Below are 18487 nucleotides of genomic sequence, written 5' to 3'. Positions count from 1 at the left end.
TAAGGAATGAACAGCAGGACCCCAGGCCCTTTGAGCAGTGCTGTAATGCATTCCACAGAGAAAGTCATTGAACTATAGTGAATGCTGATCAAAAGCCATAATACTTGGAAAGCATGCTCTGTTGATTTAAGGGCAATTTTCTGTTGCCAAGATTTCAAATTATTAGAGCTGGTTCTGATTTCTCCTCCGTTTTTTCAAAAATTGACAGTTTCTTTTTCCCCCCTTTTTAAATAATTTTGACATTTAAAAAACTAACTTTTTCAAACTAAATAGTCCTATGTCTGCAGAGAACTATAAAAAGGGGTATAAGATTTTTCATAGTATAAATAGTGGTATTTAAATAAAATGGAGAATGGAATTACATGGGAGACATATATGAATACATGCCTCAACAATGCTAAAATCACTGAAGCCTACACAAAGGAATATAAAGTTCCTTAGGTGATATGAGGTAGAGACTCAGTCTGAGTCAAGGTTTGGGAGTTGCTAAGTTTAGTTCTGGTTCCAGTTTGGGTTAATTGTACAAAAAGCCCACCAGCATTAAGATTGGGACAGTAACACCAAGTCAGCAAACATCATACATTATGCTTACTCAGTCATGTTACACATACCCCAGATTTTAAGGTACACTTTTTAACTGACTGTAGTGCGTGAAGATTTATAGTCAATAGAAAAAACATACTGCGCATGCTATGTAGTTTTTTATCATGGGAGAGTTGGCTTTGGCAAGAAACATTAACTTTTGGGGTCAAGTTAAGAGGCATAAAGTGTGGTAAATTTGACTCTTAAAGACACATCAAGTCTAAGTGACTTAAGAAGTGGCCTACTTTAACACCTTAAACATTTGTGTGTGTAGTTCTTGCTACATTCCTCTCCTCTGGCTACTTGATGTGTGTTATTCTAGCATGCATAGACTTTGGAGGTCAGATTCACAAGTGACATGTGAGAGTACACATAAGTTACCTGTCCAAATGAGGGTGGTGCTGATGGATGACCAAATGTAAACCTAGATAGATTGTACTTTGAGTTGGTCTTCTAAAATGTTAAATATGCCGTTGTTGAGATTTTAGCATATTATTTTTAGAGGCTACCTAAACCAAACTTGTGTAAATGTTAATACTATATACTTTAGATTTGGAAAATGTAACCCCTTCTTGGGTTCTTTTCTTGGGTAGACTACTAATGTGTGTTTGTCTTTTTCCACTCCTCCTCTCTGAACAGAAAACGTTCAGCAAAGCCAGGCGCCGTCATTGACTCTCTGCTTCAGTAGGTGTTTTGCATTCTGCTTCAGAGTAAAGATTAATGTGTGTTGTAATGCTTTGCTAAAATTCATAGTTCTTTAGAAAATATTGAAGAACTGGCACAATTTGACCAGAAGGGGCTACCAAACAATGCCTCATCAGTAAACAAAAATGAACTTGTTTCTCTAATTACCCTTATACTGTATGTTATATTAACATATGTTAAACCAATATATGTGTTGTTGCAAAATTGTCAATATATTACACCATTCTTTGTGTTGTGCAGGGAAACCAGTGGCAGTAAACCTTGTTGAAATGTATAGAAAGCAAGAACTTTAGGTGTGTTTAAATTTTAAAAATATTAGCCCAGTGTGGTGGATAGATCCTGAACTTTAAATCCTAATAACTCTGTTTTATGTCCTGCTTTGTACATAAACTAGCGGCTTACGCTGTTGTCCTGTGTTGCACTGTTGTATGTTTTCACGTAGTGGGTATAAATCCATGATATAACTTAATCTGAATACTGAGCCCCCCTCCTTGGCTATTTAAATACTCCCTATTTGTAGCTGCTGTTTGAATTTCATACATTAAATGACTAATTGTCTGTCTTTCTGTTCCTTTAGTAACTGACATATGTAGACTTACTGTATATTGTTGCATAAAGAGTGACTGTTCTGAAAACCTAAACTGTACAAATTCAAGAACATTGGGCAAGGACAATGTTTTGTTTCGTTTCAATGCAAATGAAAACAAAACTGTTTCGTTTCATTTTATTTGAAGTGCTGTTGTCCTTTTATTTACTGTTTAAATGCACACAATTTCTAGGCAACAACTTTGACTACTTTTCTGAGGATGGCCATCGCTGAAGAAAATGCAAGAGAATATGTTTTACTTTTTAAAAGGCTGCTTTGCACCTTGACTGCGCTTGCACTGAGTGGAGGATGTGTAACTGATCTCTCTGATTGTAACTGAGCCTTGCATTTTTTGTATGAATTGCTCTACTCTCAATATGGATGGAGAAGATAAAATCCTAATGTGTTAAAGAGAATGCCACAAACCCATAATATAGCTCAGGCTAGGTGTTTTCAGAGCTTGTAGCTAGCTTTCGCACCCTTGGCCCTAATATTTTGGGGGCAATGCTCTATTGATCAGGGATGAATTTGGACCCTTTATATTTTAAAATAGAGAGGTGCTTCCTTTACTTCCAATCTCCAGGTAGTAGTAACATCCGCACAAAAGTCGGTCCTGTCTACACCCAAGTAGCCTTTTGTTTTCCGTTACACTTAGAGACAGTATCTTAATTTCTTCTAAAATCATTATCCTTTGCATTGAGTGGCTGCTGATTTACTAGTTCATTTGATCCCCCTGAATACTGTGCTGCTACGAAACATTTAACATTTTAATATATTGCTTTTGTGATACAAGAGAAATTCTTCCTTTGTCTTGTGTATGTTCTGTAACTAGTGCAGGAACACATCAGTTACAGATGTCCTCAATCTTCATAAACCCGTTTATTATTAATGTCTGTAACTTCAGCATAACCTTACAATGTTGCATGGAGTGTAAAAAGCTGTGACTGCTGATGTGAAAAGGTGGAGTCCCTAAACAAAAGCATAGCACTGTTCCACTGCGGGTGTCATGCATTCGTTCTGGTAACAAGATTTACAGTTAGTTGAAATATTCTTTCTGTAGTGTGCAGAATATTTAAAAATGCATCAAAATACAATGTGGTCTTCTTAGTACTATCACCAATAACTCTGTCTTGTGGATCTCTATGCAAGTGTAAGATGCACAGTCTGGCAGTTAAAATTTGGTCTCACAAGGACATATTTAACTTTGAGAATTTCAGTAGCATTCTGGTTAAGCCCTGTTGTCCTTTTTAAAAAATCTGTTTCTTTTGATGTGTGTGTCTACACTGCGATTAAACACATGGGGTTGGTCCGTGTCAGCTAACGCGAGGCTTGGGGACTGTAAAATTGCAGTGTAGATGTTTGTGCTTGTGTTGGAGTCCGGGCTCTGAGACCCTGCGAGGGGGAATGCTCCAGCCCTAGCCTGAAAATCTGCACCACAATTTTACAACACTGCAGCCCAAACCCTGTGTGCCCAAGTCAGCTGACATGGGCTAGCTGTGGGTGTTTAATTGCAGGGTAGGCATACTCAGTGTCTTCACCCAGGAGCAAAACTTATTATGTTGCGTGGGTTTTTTTTTAAAAACAATTGACACTGTCATTTTAAAGTTTAGACAAGATTTCTTTTTTTATAGCACAGCATTTAAATAAGAGGCAATTCATCAAGCTCTTCCCCCAAAATGAGGTGTACTTCTCATCTTGAAGAAAAATTTAAGTATTGGTACTTAAACTTAACTTACGGTGAATTTGCAGTAAACTTAGTAAACATCCTAATTTACGTAACTTCTATACTTGTCATACATGCTAAAAAGACTGAAGAGAGCCCATAATGGCTCAGAAGTCATTGCTATGGCCCCAGGCCGTCACCAGGTCCGTGCAAGAGGACCTCTGCAGCCGCAGGAAGCCCAAGCTTCATGTGGGCTTCTGGAGCCATGTGCTCAGTGTAGAATTGGGGCCAATGTCAGTAATAGAAGATCTGGAGTTCCTTGGTTTTTATGATAAAAGTTAATACCATTATGACCTTGTTGCAGTAGGATCCAGCAACTAGGCAAATAAACACTTCCTCCTTAATCAGTGCTTTTTAAAAATGATCTTACCAAATGGTCTGTCTGTCTGACAGACCATTAATGGCACCTTGAAGGTGCCATTGTGAGCCATTCTACCCATACTAAAACATTAAATGATTAAGTCTAAAAGTGCATTTGCTACAGTGGAACAGATCTGTAAAAGACAAGTCCCTGATAAACAAATGTTACTTGTACAACAGTAGTTAAGAGGACAGCTTTTCTGTAGGTATGTTTGTTAAAAAAGGAAGCTTCTTGTGTCATTTCTATCTTTTATACCAATTTGCACATAAAACCAGCATGCTCCATGATAGACTTGCTGGCTGTGATTTGCTGTCACAGCTTCGGCTTTGGAGAACAAAATCCCTTGCTATTAAAAAGGAGGAACTTTGAAATGAAATGTTTTTAAGTAGGTTCTGTTTATATTTATGAAGCTTGACTGATCTTTGAAAGGTTTGAATGTTTGTCTGAGTATGGGCATTATTTTTAAAGTTGCTAAAAATGCATCTGGGCTACAGATTTACCCTGCAGCTCTTGGATTATCTGCAGGCTTATTCTGTCCAAACTCATTTTTAAATCTTTTTTTAAATTTATGCTTTAGCCAATACAGCTATTCTGGTCTCAGTTCAGTCTTTCCTTAACTCATGCTCTTTTGTGTGGTTGTGTCTGTCCGTTTTCCTCCCAGTTTCCTCTCTTCAGGAAGTGTTGGCCTTAACACTGACATTTCCTGGGTCTTTTGTCAGTTTGTTACATTCTTAACATTGCTTTTAATAGAGCATATTGTGCATTTAATTTTTTCCTGGTCCTGGAATTGCTAGAATGGGGGGGAAATCTTCCTTAGTGCCTTTCACTGACTTATACTGTAGTCTGCACACTTTAAATTATAGCTATTTCTCTTTAGTTCTGTTTCACCAATTTGTATATAGGCAAGAAATTCTAGTTGTACAATTACTCCCTATTTATTGTTTTGCTAACTTTTTGGAAGTGTTGTTTCTGATTATTCATTGTATTTTATGTATAAATTTTATTTGTTATATTGTACATACCAGTATTGTGTGTGCATGTTCTTGCCAAGGAATAAAAATTTGAACTCCTCTAATGTTTCATCTTTTTATCAGTGTGGCTTTTTTCACATAACACAAGAACCAGGAGTCACCTGATTAAATTAATAGGCATCAGGTTTAAAACAAACATAAGGAAGTACTACTTCACACAACACAGTCAGCCTGTAAAACTTGTTGCCATAGGATGTTGTGAAGGCCAAAAGTATAACTAGGTTCAAAAAAGAGTTTAGATAGGGTCATGCAGGATAGGCCCAACAATAGCCATTAGTCAAGATGTTCAGAGATGCAACCCCATGCGCCAGGTGTCCCTAAACCTCCAATTGGTAGAAGCTGGAACTGGATGGATCTCTGGAAATTGCCCTGTTCCGTTCATTTCCTCTAAAGCAGGGGTAGTCAATAGGTAGACCGCAGGCCAAGTCCTGATCGCCAGATGCTTTTGAACTGACCCTGAAATCTTTTTTACTTATTATTATTATTTTTTTTAAAACGTTCTCTGGAATGTGGAGCTTAACTATACCTTGACCAAGAAATTTGGACCTCAACAAAAAATAGTTGACTACCCCTGCTCTAAAGAGTCTGACTCTGGCCACTGTCAGAAGACAAAACGCTGAGCTAGATGGACCATTAGTCTGACAGTATGGCTGTTCTTCTGTGTACACAACTTCTTACTACTCTGCATTGACTGATCCATGTAATGGTCATTAGAAGGACGGTAGCTAAGATCAGCAATAGAGCTTTGAAATATGATAGCATTTAATTGCACTTCTGGAGCATCTTTCCTCCAAGGATCTCAAATGTTTTACTAGTCTTAACTAAGTCAGTCACCCCTGCGAGGGAAGTAAGCAATAAGGATCATAGGTTTTTAAGGTCAGAAGGGATCATCATGAGCACTGGTCTGATCAACATAAAATTTCACCCAGTGATTCTTGCTTCAAACCTAAAACTCCTGGTTGGGCTAGAGCTTTTTTTTTAAAAAAAAAAAAAAATCTTACCCACTACTGAAATGTGGCATGCTCTCGAGAGGAACCTAGCTGCTCTTAAATTGTGTAATGTTGTATGCAGTTGAGGAGCAGAAGTGAAGATTGTGTCCAATTTAAATTCAGGGGACTTTTAACTAGGAAGAATAGAATTACCTGCCCTAGAATTTGTCCAGAAACTAACATTTATTACATCTACTTTTAGCAAAAGTGTCATGAAATCTTTAATAACATGTGGTCAGACTATCTAGGCTTTAGCCCAAAAGATAGCTCCTGCAGCTGTGTAAGGCCCCTACTTGCACCCTGGCATGACTCAGAGTCAAGTGCTACCTACTGAATTCCCACCACAACTTCATGCACCATCTTGGTGCTCTTGGGAAGTCTTCTATTTCACCACTAGGCTGGCTTCATGCTGCTTTGCTCCGAGATCTGACCATAGCACAAATGCAATCTTCCACCTGTGTTGACTGCAGAAAGAGTAATTTGACCATTTAGAAATTTTAGCTTGTGCAGAATAGAGTTGCCCCACCTTTGAAGTGGTGATTCTTGCTGGGCACACATGACCTCTGCTCTGTCAGCTGCATTGGCTGCCCATTCATTTCTTGATTCATAGATTAAAGGCAACACTTTCCGTATACAGGCCAGATTTTCAAAATTGATCCTTACCCAGCCAATCTATTGGAGGGGCAGCTGGGTTCTGAGCACTACTGAAAATCTATCCTTAAAGCTCTAAATGGATTCCAGCTGTCGTCCTTGGAGACCACTCTCTGATTGATTGGTATGGTAATCCACCCCTTCTAGTAGCTTCACTGCCAGCATCCTCTGGAATAGTGTTCTCACCTCAGAAAATTCTTCCTTTCTCCCTTCAGACCATCCTGCTATCCCTTGCACTTGCTCACCTCCTATGCTGTAATGCCTATATGCCCTCCTGGGAAAGGGGGCGAGAGGCTAGAGTTGATGGCAGGTAGTCTTGTCCCCGTTTGTAGTAGTTATTTGTGTTGTGATTGGATTAGGGGCCATTGGCCTATGCATTTTGTGTACACAACAACAAAAATAGTCCCTGCACGTAGAAGATGAGATGACAGATTGGGGAGCATTTTGAAACTGCTCTTGATTTCATGTTTTTAAAAATGTGCTCTTGGTGTTAATAACCACACTTGCATACTCTAAACAGTGTTGCGAGGCTGCTGCAAAATTAGCTGAGGTTTTTAGAAGTTAAGTTCCATTTCCTCTGCTGTAAGGAATGACTTATTGACACACACACACAATACTGTGTATTAGAGTGCTTTCCTTTCGCAGAAGAAAATCTTTCTTGGGCTATGTGCAGGCAATAGATAAAGGGTTTCGATAGATAACTGAGCAGTTCCATTGAGAATACTCTGACTCAGCTGATGTACCAGTTGAACCTTACTGGAGTACAGGGACTTTCCAAAGCTACTGCATGCTGTGTTTCATCAGAAATCTCCCACACTTTTTGCTGAAGTTAAGTGCAACCTGCTGCGTCAGGCATTTTGTTGGTAGAAAGACTTGACACTAAACTCCTGCTCTGAATGCCACAGGAGTCTGGGGGTGTTCAGCTCAGACTTCTCGTTCTTGCCCCTTCTGGCCCTCTGGTCTTTCTCCTTTCTTGCCCTTTGTTGCTGCTGTCACAAACTCCTCTTTGAATTGTTGATAGTATTAAAGTGGGGTGGTGATGGCATGCGCTGCACTGAGTTGAGCACTCAAAAGAGGAAATCTGAGGTCTGCTGTATGAAGGACTCTGCAAAATCACCTGTGACCACCTCATGGCTCTAGAATTGATATTGCCCTTTGAAGCACGTAGCCAACGTCTATGTACTTCTGAGCCACTGGCTTGCTATTGCTGGCCTTAGGTTTATGCCATCCCTGTAGCTTGCTTGCATAAGATCACGTTTCTGAACATCGGATTTGCAAAATAGACTCTATGAATATTCTATTCATGGCTTTAATGACTGCTTCCCACCATCCATTTGACTCTCACATGCTTTGGATTCTTTCTTGCCCTTTGCCAGCTGAAACCAAACATGGCTCCTTATCTTTCCTCCCAGGCTTAATTCCTCCTTTCTCCTTTGCTGTCACTAACACTGACCTCTTGTCGGAGTTATAGCTCTTTTTGGAGCATCTGGGCTAGCACCAATTCTCACTGCTCGCACCACACAATTGTCAAAAATCTGATCCTCCTTTTCTGGGGTAACAGTAAAACTTGTCAGTCACTGTGCCTTGGTTCCCTCCCTCCTTGATTACTGAAACCATCTTCGTTGTAGTATTCAGCACTCCCTTCCTGGCCTAACAAAACGCAGCTGCTAAATTATCTTCACCCATTGCTCCTCCCACACCACACCCTCCTTCAATTCCTTCGCAGACTTGCCCTTGTCCACCATACCGAAATGAAACATCTGATCCTCATCTCGTCCTACTTTCCTTCTCCCTCTCCCAAGTTCATACCTTCCCTTCCTTCATTGGGCATGTAATAACCTTGCAATTCCAGTGTGAAAGAAACACTGTCCTCCCTCAGACCCCTAATAAAGCCCTACACACACATGTGCTTGTGTCTTTTGTGCTCCCATGTTGTGTGTGGTTGGTGAGCAGAGAAGAGGACAGAAGAAAAAATGCTTCATCTTTCTCCCAGCGCATTTTGGCTCTCTCACATTCCTGCTTTACATTGTACAATGCATGAGGCAGAGACTGTCTTTATAGCTGTGTCTTCTGAATAAACCAAGTACATTGCTGATGCTCTACAAATGGTTACCAATAAATGTCTCCTATAACACATCAGCAACATTGATCCAAAACCACTTTATTTTAAGGTTAATCATAAATAATCTTTATTAATAATAATAATACAATGCCACTGTACATTTGTGAACGGAAAATTTTATCTTCTAATTCTACTGTAGTTTTTCTTTCATTATCTTTTTGGAGAAATCTTTCAGATTCTCTAGAAAATGTTTCAACTTAATATTGTTGTCTGCCTTCACCGGACAGGGTACCTATAAAGGAAAGGTCATATCACAGATGTTAGTACAATTGCTGAGGTACTTAGTTTATGGTGGTGGTTTTAGCTGCTAACTGGTGGCAAGAACAAACACCTTTCTTGTGGTTAGACCTGCTCTGAGAAGGATTTTCTCACATAGTTTGTAGCCAAATGTGGCTTGAATGATACAAAATTATGAAGTGTATGTGAATGGATGAATTACTCATCAGGATTTGCTTGAATCACCCATGACTTGGTGAAAAACGTCATGCAAGCAGCCAATCAGTAGAAAAACACTTGGTTGAGCTCTGTGTGAGGTTCCCTCAAAAGTGAAAAATGATGAATGTACTTCTAAAATGTATCCTATTTGAAAACACAGGATCATATTATTTCTAGTAGGGTAGTGCCTCGGAGTCCCAGTCATGGACCAGAATCCCCGTGTGCTAGGTGATGCATGTACAGAAGCAATTAGGCTTTTGTGGGGCCCCGGGAAAGTGCGGGGCCCTCCCCACCTCTTCTACCTGCATTCTCTCTCTCTCTCTTCCCCCTCCCTCTCCCCCTCCCCCGCTGACCGTGGTCGGGGTGTGGGGGCTTGCCCTGCTCTACCCACTCTGTGCTCCTGCTGGGGAGTGGAGTCGGGGCACAGGCGCTTGCCCCGCCCCCTGGCAGGAGTGCCAGGCAGGCAGGCAGAATGGGGCGAGCCCCTGTGCCCTGACCCCGCTCCCTGACAGGAGCACTGGGCGGTGTGGGTCAGGGCACAGGAGCACACATTTTTCTAGGGGCCCCCCAATTGGCTGAGGCCCCTGGGCACGGGCCCTCTTGGCCCAGTGGTTAATCTACCACTGTGTACATACCCCGGCCAAAAAGCCTGGCTCTGATGCAAGGACATTACTCACCTTCTGAATTAGCTGTATTAAATTAACATAAATGCCTTCCAAGGGAAACTTGTAGGGATGGCAGTAACGGCCGTTTTCAACAACCGTTGCAGCTTTGCATAAAATATCAAATGTCTCCTTTTTCTAAAAGAAAGAGGAAAAAAAAGTGTATTCCTTTTCTAGAAACTCTCACGGGGTGATAAACATAACTGCGCGGTGGTAGCAGAAACTTTATTAGCAGCTGATGAACGCTGGGAAGATGCAATCCACTTCTGATTCTAAGGAAGGAAGAAAACTGCACCCTGAACTAAAACCATGAGATCTGAAAAAGTTACGGTTACTTCCTGCTCACACTGTCTGTCTGTCTGTCTGTGTGTGTGTGTAATATGTGCCTACAAGTTCTGGTTTCAGCTAGCAGCAGAGAAGGAAGTGCCAACTTTTCAGGAAAAAAAGGCAGTTCTTAACACTCCAGACTAAATAAAATGCCTCAGATCAGCCTCTACGTTGTTAGCCTTTCTCTCATTAAGAGTGGTGAAGTGAAAGCCCTGATTCAGGAGCTCCTGTCTTGCACCAACTCCAAGGGAGGCATAAGCAAGGAGCACTTTCCAATGTCAACTGATACATCGTAATGAGCTGATTATAGAATGACCAGATAGCAAGTGTGAAAAATCGGGACAGGGGATGGGGGGGGGGGGGCTATAGGCATCTATATAAGAAAAAGTCCTGAATATTGGGACTGTCCCTATAAAATCGGGACATCTGGTCATCCTATCTGATTATGAGATTGCGAATTGAGGACTCCAAGGGGAAAATAGGCAGGCATGTGGACAGCATATACTTTTTAACCTCACTCCCTCTGTTTTCCCATCTGTTAAATGGGCATAATACTGCCCAGCTCAGAGGGGAGGGTTGTGGATAGTCTGTTAACATTCCTCAAATGCTTCAAATAGGAAAAGTGCCACCTAAGTTAACTATAACATTTTTGGGAGGAGGCAGTTTAGAAGTAATTGAAGTGGCAGAAGCTATTAGAGTCCTTTTGACTTTTATAAACAATTTTAGAAGCCATCCTCTTCCAGGGCTGAAAACCAATAGACGCTAGCTGCATCTGAACAGATTCAGACAAAGCTAGAAACACCTTAAAAGAGATGATTTACATTACAGGTGTGTCGATGCAACATCTCTACCCAGAGCCTGATGCGCTTGAAGATCTCACTTGCTACCCTGTTCTGTAAGGATGTCCTGCTGGACTCTGCTTTCCATAGCCCAGAGCAGACTTAGTATTTGATGCCAAAGCTTCCATGTTAAAGTACTCTTTGGATGTGACTTACCAGGATGAGGGATGGACAGGTTGGAACTTGGGGTATGTTCACTAAACTTGTAGACGCCAGAAACTGGATTAGAAAGAAAGGAATGTTGGTTTGTTAGATCATCCTGAATAAATATGACTATGAGAAAAACGTATTGACAACATCGATAAACTCCATGGCAATTGAGTGAACGGTGGTTTCCCTAATTTCACCATCCCAGTGGTTTTTCAGTGATCATCCCCCATGAAGGAGCCGATGTTCAATGCCACTGAACGAGAATGAAAACTTTTCAAGATCTGTTATAAAACGGTGTGTGTCAAAAGTGAAGCCTGGGAGTGGGGAGGGACACAGGCTCTGGGTGAAATTTCTGCCTCTCCATACCATTCCTGCCTTTTTACAAACGGGCGGCGAGGCTGACATCTACATTACCTCCCTGTCCCCAATACAAACTGCAGGGAGACAGCAGGTTGCATGGCAGCCTCTCTGCAGCGGATCCTCCTGCCACCTCTCCACACCCCTATTCTGGTGTTCCCAGCATCCAGTGACTCTTCCCGCAACTCATTCCCTTATGTGCCAGTCCAGCTGGAGGCAGTTCAGAGCCAAGCTCAGTGGGGCACAAGGGGTGCAGTGCCTGGCTTGTCACCCCCCGCCCAGGAGCACAAGAGGGGTTCAGCAGTATGGTGGGCATCGTCCATAAGGGAGCAGATGAGATCAGGTAGGATCATGAGCTGCCTTGCTGCAGCAGTATAGAACATCACCTTTCTATGAATGCAGGAACGGTAAAGCTAGAGATACTTGACTTAGGCAGCAGTTTTCAGAGGACAAAAAAGCATCTGAGACTTTATTATCTGCTATTAAATCGCTATGTGCTAACTAAACAAGCTTCCTCCAGATAAGTGCAACTAAAGGGATATTCTGCCTAACCAGAAATAGCAATATAGGATGATGTGGCATGTGTGTATGAGAGAGACATACACACACACAGAGCTCCAAGAAAAATGAAGTTTCAATTCTTTTTAGTTTTGCAGTGTGTGCTCTTGTGCCAGCAAAGGTAAAGAGCCTGTAAAGCCTTTCAGTTATTGTAATCCCAGCAATCCTGTCAACACCACTGCTCTGTGGGATTGCTCTTCACTGAAAGTAGCTGAACAGAACGCTTACAAACTTTCTTATCAGAAATAGTTTCTGCTAAATTCTGAAAACCTCCAGGAGGAAGGGTTTTGCCTGAAGAAGGCCTGCAAGCTTCTGCCCTTTATTATCTGAATAGTGGCCTCAACTCTAACTCAGGTGTTCGCTTCAGTTTTATCTCTAGCAGAATGAGAAACAGAATTGTTCATCATCCATATGTTGGGGTGTATTTTTGTCCAGTTCCCTAGCTAAGAGAGGCAACTCTTCAGCTCCACCTGCACTGGTACAGCTACACAGTCTTTGAACAGGGTTTCTTGGTGAAGCCCATAACAACCATCTGCTATGCCTGAATTTAGGATGATTTATTTTTCTCTTACCTTTGTGTTTGCAAAAATATTTGTCACGTTCATCTCACCACAGGAAACCTTGATCAAGGCAAAAAGAGAGAGAGAGGAGACATCAGGCTAGACAAGCCGATAACCCCCGGATAAGCTTGTGGGTTATCTGCTCTCCTCAAAGAGGTACTAGAGGATGATTTCAGTCTAGTTTGCTTAACAAATTTTTTTGCCTGCCACTGTCAGCTCAGCGCTTATCTTTACTTCAGCAGTTACAGAATCTGAATAAAGTCTTTTGTCCCTCCCATCAAATAGTGAAAGGACCGCTCTTGAGAATTCACATACCTTCTGCTTCGTAATGTTGTCCAGTATCTTGATGATCTCTCTTAAATAGGTGACCCAGCAGATTCTGTGCCTTCCCAGGACCATATGACTGTTGCAGGCTAACAAGCAGAAGCAAGTTAGAATAACTGGAAACCTTACACCCATGTCTGATTATATATTATTCAAATATCTAGCAATTGTGAATCAAGAGGATTTATTTACAATACCTTGCTGTGTGATTCTGGAAAAAGTGTCACTACTTATAGGCATGAAGTTGCTGAAGCTGCCGGAAAAACACTGAAAATATAAATAGATTTTTGTGCACAACTGGCTAAGTCATTACTGTTCATGAGCTTATATCTGCTTCCAGGATATAGATAAAAGGGAAAAATGAGACTTTTGTTTCTAATCTTACAATTGAATTGATCATAGGAAATTTCCGTCCTGCCGATAACAACTGATAGGAGTCACTTCAGGGTATTTGTATGCTGTAATTGCATACAAATAACTCTAAATTGCAGTTTTTCTAATTTCATTACACCAGGCGATGTATAATCAGTTGTTAAGCAAAGTTAGAGCCTAGATAAGCCCAAACCAACATCCCATATCTGACCACCAGTGGGGCTTTGTCCCAATTTTGTGGTTTGAAGTGACCTCTAATTACCTTGTCTACTCTTTCATTGCTCTCGCTCCCTCTCTTTAATGTTAATATTTACAAATATTGATATAAAGCAAATTTTTGTTTCACAATGGTCATTGCATAACGTTATCTATCTACAGTGTCTTAAATTGGTGCAAAAAAGATCCTTTAGTGGTCACTATAGAAAAAGGTGACATAAAAAGGAAGGACATTTCCTATTATATTTTTATCTTGATATGGTGAATTAAAGGTACCCTGATGGGGGAAGAAGCATCCTAGGTACCATGAACATTGCTGCCACATCTATAATGTTTTTGTTGCTTACTTCCATAAATGATCAGTAAATGATCAGAACAAAAAAGTAATAAAATAATCACCTTTAGGGAGTATGTCAATGGGTAGAGCAAAACCCACCATAATCCAGGGAAAGCCGTGGAGGGCTCTAAATCAGGCCCCTACAGACATCTTAAATATTCAGTAACCGACTCAAAAAAAAATGCCATATCAGACTATAAAAATCTTGGCTGCATAGTCACCCAACTGTTACAGGTAGTTCTGTAACTGCAGAGAAACCCTTCTGACTGTGAATCAGTGCTCTAACGCTGAAGGATAGGTTGAAGAGAAGTGCTAGCTGCTCTGTGCATCTCAATGTGGTGTTAATTGCCAAGTCTACTGATGGTAGTTTAAATATCAACAGTGTTAACTTGATCATTGCGAATTATTTTAGCTAAACAACCTAGCTGGGATCATAGACGCATGTAGGTCTGGGAAGGACCGCAAGAAGTCATCAAGTCCAGCCCCTGAGCTGAGGCAAGGCTAAGCCTGTCTTAGGCCTTGTCTACACTACATAGTTTTGGTGACAAACTTCAGGTTTCATTGACAAAACAGTGGAGGGGTACACGCTGCAATGCTCCTTTCATGCACAAAACTCTTCTGCTTTGCCGATAAAAACTACCTGGATGAGAGCCAGCGATTCATAACTGTTGACAGTGCAGGGTGGGCAATTTAAAGATTTGGAGGTCACATGATGGCCCCATGTGTAGTCTCTGCTGCCCACCCAGCGGTGCTTTACAAGCTCCCCGCCACGCTGTCCTCTCCCGCTTTGCCTCTTCGCCCCCCACCATCCCCACTGCTCCTCCATAAACTCCCGGCGGGGCGTGTCCTGCTCCCAGCACTGTGCTGAGAACCAGCCCCTGGTGGGAGCTCTCAGCTCACCTGCAGCCTGCCCGGCAGGCTCCTTCCTCCCCCACTGCCTTTGGCTGGGCCGGCACCCAGGGAAGGCAGCCCTGCATGTGCCAGAACTGCCCAGAGCCCTGCACAGCACCAGCTGGACACTACACAGGCGGGCATGGGGGCGCCTCTCCACACCTCAGATGTGTGCTGGAGTAGAGAGGGGAAGCGATTTCCAGCCCAACCGGCAAGCTCCACAGTAGCCCCCCAGGCAGGGGCTTAGCGTCCTCTTTCCCCTCTCCCGCCCCCGCATCCTTGGTCCTGGCCCCAGGGAGCATGGGCTGCTCTGTCCTCTAGGCGCCCTCCCCCGCTGAGCCACCTCTGGCTGTGTTCCTAGCCGCTGAAGCCCCTGCAGTCAGGTTCCCTGGGGCCCCAGTCCACAATGCCTCTTTAGGGCTTAACCCCTTCCTGCCCACTCTGCACCCAGGGGACAGGAGTGACTGGATTATGTTGGTGGCCCGCAGCAGCCTGGAGCTATTAGCTGCCTTTTGGCACTATGCAGGCAGGGAGCAACGGGAGCTGCTTCCAGCTGCTGGCGGGAAGAAGGGATGAGCGCTGCCAGGTCATCCCTTCTCCCCCATCCCCTCTGCGGCTGGAAGCAGCGCCCATCAATTCCCACCTGCACAGTGGTGAAAGGCTGCTGCTCGACGAGATCTGATGTGAACCCCGGCAGAAACTGAACCTTGTCATGCCCCTTCCCCACCATGTGTTGCCTCTGATGAGAGGACTAGAGCTTTTTGCAGCAAAGTTATAGCGACAAAGTGTCAGTGTTGATGCCGCGCTTGGTTTTGTCACTGTAAATGGCCCCCAGGAGGTGGCCCACAATGCCCATCCTGACCACTCTGGTCAGCAGTTTGAACTCCACTGCCCTGCACCCATGAACTCAGGCCTCCACCCCTCCTGCTTGGAAGGCCCAGGGATTTTTGAAATTCCACTTCCTGTTTTTTCTGTGTGGCATCACATTGCATCTTCCCAGCTGACCATGGCGGCTCCGCGCAGCAAACGCTCTCCTGCTTGGAGCACACCTGAGTTGTTGGGTCTGTAGGGAGAGAAGGCTGTGCAATCCCAGCTCCACTCCAGCCATAGGCATTTGGATATCTACAGTCAGATTTCTCATGGCTTGTTGTATAAGGGCTACAAATGGGACACACATCCGTGTTGTGCAAAGCTAAAGGAGTTGAGGCAGGTGTACCAGACGGCATGGGTGGCAAACCATTGCTCCGGTGCTGCACTGAAGACCAGCCACTTCTATAAGGTGCTGGACGGCATCTTTGGCAGTGACCTCACCTCCACTGCCAAGAGCCCCATGGATACTTCAGCTAGGGCTGCCAGGAGTCTGGTTTTCGACTGGAACACCCGCTCGAAAAGGGACGTTGGCAGCTCCGGTCAGCACCACTGTCAGGGCTGTTAAAAGTCTGGTCAGCAACGCAGTGGGGCTAAGGCAGACTCCCTGCCTGCCAAGGCTCTGCACAGCTCCCCGGAAGCAGCCGGCATGTCCCTGCGGCCGCTCGGCTTAGGGGTACTCAGAGAAGGTCCGCGTGCTGCCCCCGCCCCCAACACCGGCTCTGCAGCGCCCATTGGCTGGGAACTGTGGCCAGTGGAAGCTGCGGGGGGGGGGCGGCATCTGCGGGCGCCAGCAGCATGTGCCATGCAGAGCTGTCTGGCCACACCGCCACATGCCGGCCGCTTCCAGGAGCAGCACGGAGCCAGGGCAGGCGGGGAGCCTGCCTTAGCCCCGCTGTGCTGCCGACTGGGACTGACCTGAGGTAAGTGTTGCCCAGCCAGAGGCCGCACCCCAAACCCCCTGCCCCAGTCTGTAACACTGTCCCACATCCTATCGCCCTCCCAAACCCCATGCTCCCATCCTCACCCCAACCACCTGCCCCAGGTTGGAACCCACTCCTGCACCCAAATGCTCTCCCAGAGACTGAACCCCCCTCCTGTACTCCAACCCCCTGCCCCAACCCTGAGCCTGCTCATGCACTCCAAACCACTTGGCCCCAGGCCAGAGCCTCATCCTGCATCCCAAAGCCTGCACCCCCCAGCTGAAGCCCTCACTGCCTCCCACACCCTAACCCCCTTCCCCAGCCCAGTGAAAGTCCCCTCCCACACCCTGAACCCCACATTTCTGGCTGCCACTCGGCTCCCACATCCCCCAGCTGGAGCCCTCACTCCCTCCCACACCCCCAGCCCCCTGCCCCAGCCCAGTGAAAGTGAATGAGGGTGTGGGAGAGCAAGTGATGGGGGGGGCTGGAATGAATGGGGGTGGGGCCTCAGAGAAGGGGAGGGGCAGGGCCTCATGGAAGGGGCAGTGCAGGGGTGTGGCAAGGATGTTTGGTTTTGTGCAATTAGAAATTTGGCAACCCTAAATTCGGCTAGGCTGGAGATGACAGACAGTGGACTCAATCCTGAGGATGCAGTCATGGATGAGGCGGTTGAGTTGGGAATGATGTGGCACATATGCTTTGATCCTTCCCCCAGTGTAGAAAACTTTCCTGCATCACTCAGCAGTCACTGGTGCAGGGACCAAAGTGGCACACAGGTGAGCAGCATAGGGACGGGGTCTGAAGCTGCATGTGTGCAGGAGATGTACCCTTGCATCTTTGCTTACCCTCAGGAGTCAGATATCGGCTTAAATGATTCTTACCTGTGGAAAATGGTGGCAGCATTTACAATATTGTCTTTAGTGGCCTGCAGTGATCTGCTTAAAAAAACACATAGACCCTCTGCCCCATCTTGAACACGCAACCCCCTGCTCCGGGGTTAACTCACCATGTTTAGGTTGTTAACCGATGTATGCTTCCCAAGGATAGTGAGAAAGTGATTTGTATGTTTGTACATAAAGGTGTATTTTACTATAATGATTCAATGCTGTGTGTGAACTAACAATCGTGCTTCTGTGTATCATTTCTTGTGCTGCTACAGATGTGGCCTTCAGGGGAACTCCTTACACACCAGCAGAGCATCTCTGCCAGATAAGGAGGCCACCAAGGTGGAGCAAGGAGGACATGTTCTGAGAGATGCACCAATCTTCAGAGGCCGAAATAAGAGAACGCAGGGAGTGGAGAGAGCCCCTGAAGGAAAAATTTAAAATAGAAAGGCAGAACAGAAAGGAGAGTGCGGAGCGCATTGTAAAGGACCAGGAGTGGATGATTAAAGTGATGGAGGAGCAAACAAAGATGTTGAAGTGCCTAATCATGCTCCAGGCAGAATACAAGTATGCTCGCCCCCATGCCTGCAGCTAATATAGAACTGCTTTCCATGCACTCCCCAAACTCTTCCCAAACATTCCTTGCAACTTCCCAAAACGTCTCAGTACCCCATTCACTCCACCCCTTCCGACAGCTTTCAGAATGTAAGCTGGACTTACGCACAACTATGAGAGCCTACTCGGCCCTGCCCTGCACTCTTATCTCTCTTCCCACCAAGCCTTTTGTATGTGTTGTTAATCGGTATTTAATAAAAGCAAATTCTCTGAAAGATAACGAATCTTTATTTGTCTCCTACACATGGGGGTTGCTGCTGGTAGTAATACATAGTGGCAATTTGATCATTTGCTGACTACAAATCCCAGTCAGGAATCATCACAATTTTCATGTATAGCAGTAAGTGAACAAAGCATGGCAGAGAGCTATATAGAAAGACACATGAATGGTGCTCATTGTCAAAATGTTGCTTTAAAGCC

At 44.2% G+C, this 18487-nt stretch overlaps 1 protein-coding gene across 3 annotated transcripts in view; it reads left to right on the top strand.

The window, feature by feature from the left end:
* Positions 1–18117, top strand: part of KIF3A (kinesin family member 3A) — a 51359-nt gene extending 33242 nt beyond the window's left edge. Inside the window, exons 18-19 of one of the 3 annotated variants that reach the window (XM_073355658.1) lie at positions 1222–1266; positions 17728–18117. In XM_073355658.1, coding sequence (XP_073211759.1) covers positions 1222–1266; positions 17728–17893 — 211 coding nt within the window. In that variant the 3' untranslated portion in view covers positions 17894–18117. Of the gene's footprint in view, positions 1–1221; positions 5037–17727 lie in introns of those variants that run through there. The other 2 variants (XM_073355659.1, XM_073355661.1) reach the window with 2 other exon arrangements.
* Positions 18118–18487: the final 370 nt, after the last annotated feature.

This window comes from Lepidochelys kempii, chromosome 8, assembly GCF_965140265.1.
Source record: "Lepidochelys kempii isolate rLepKem1 chromosome 8, rLepKem1.hap2, whole genome shotgun sequence".
Taxonomy (NCBI): Eukaryota; Metazoa; Chordata; order Testudines; family Cheloniidae; genus Lepidochelys; species Lepidochelys kempii.
The sequence above is the reverse complement of the archived record's forward strand: the minus strand, read 5'-3'. Positions and strand labels throughout refer to the sequence as shown.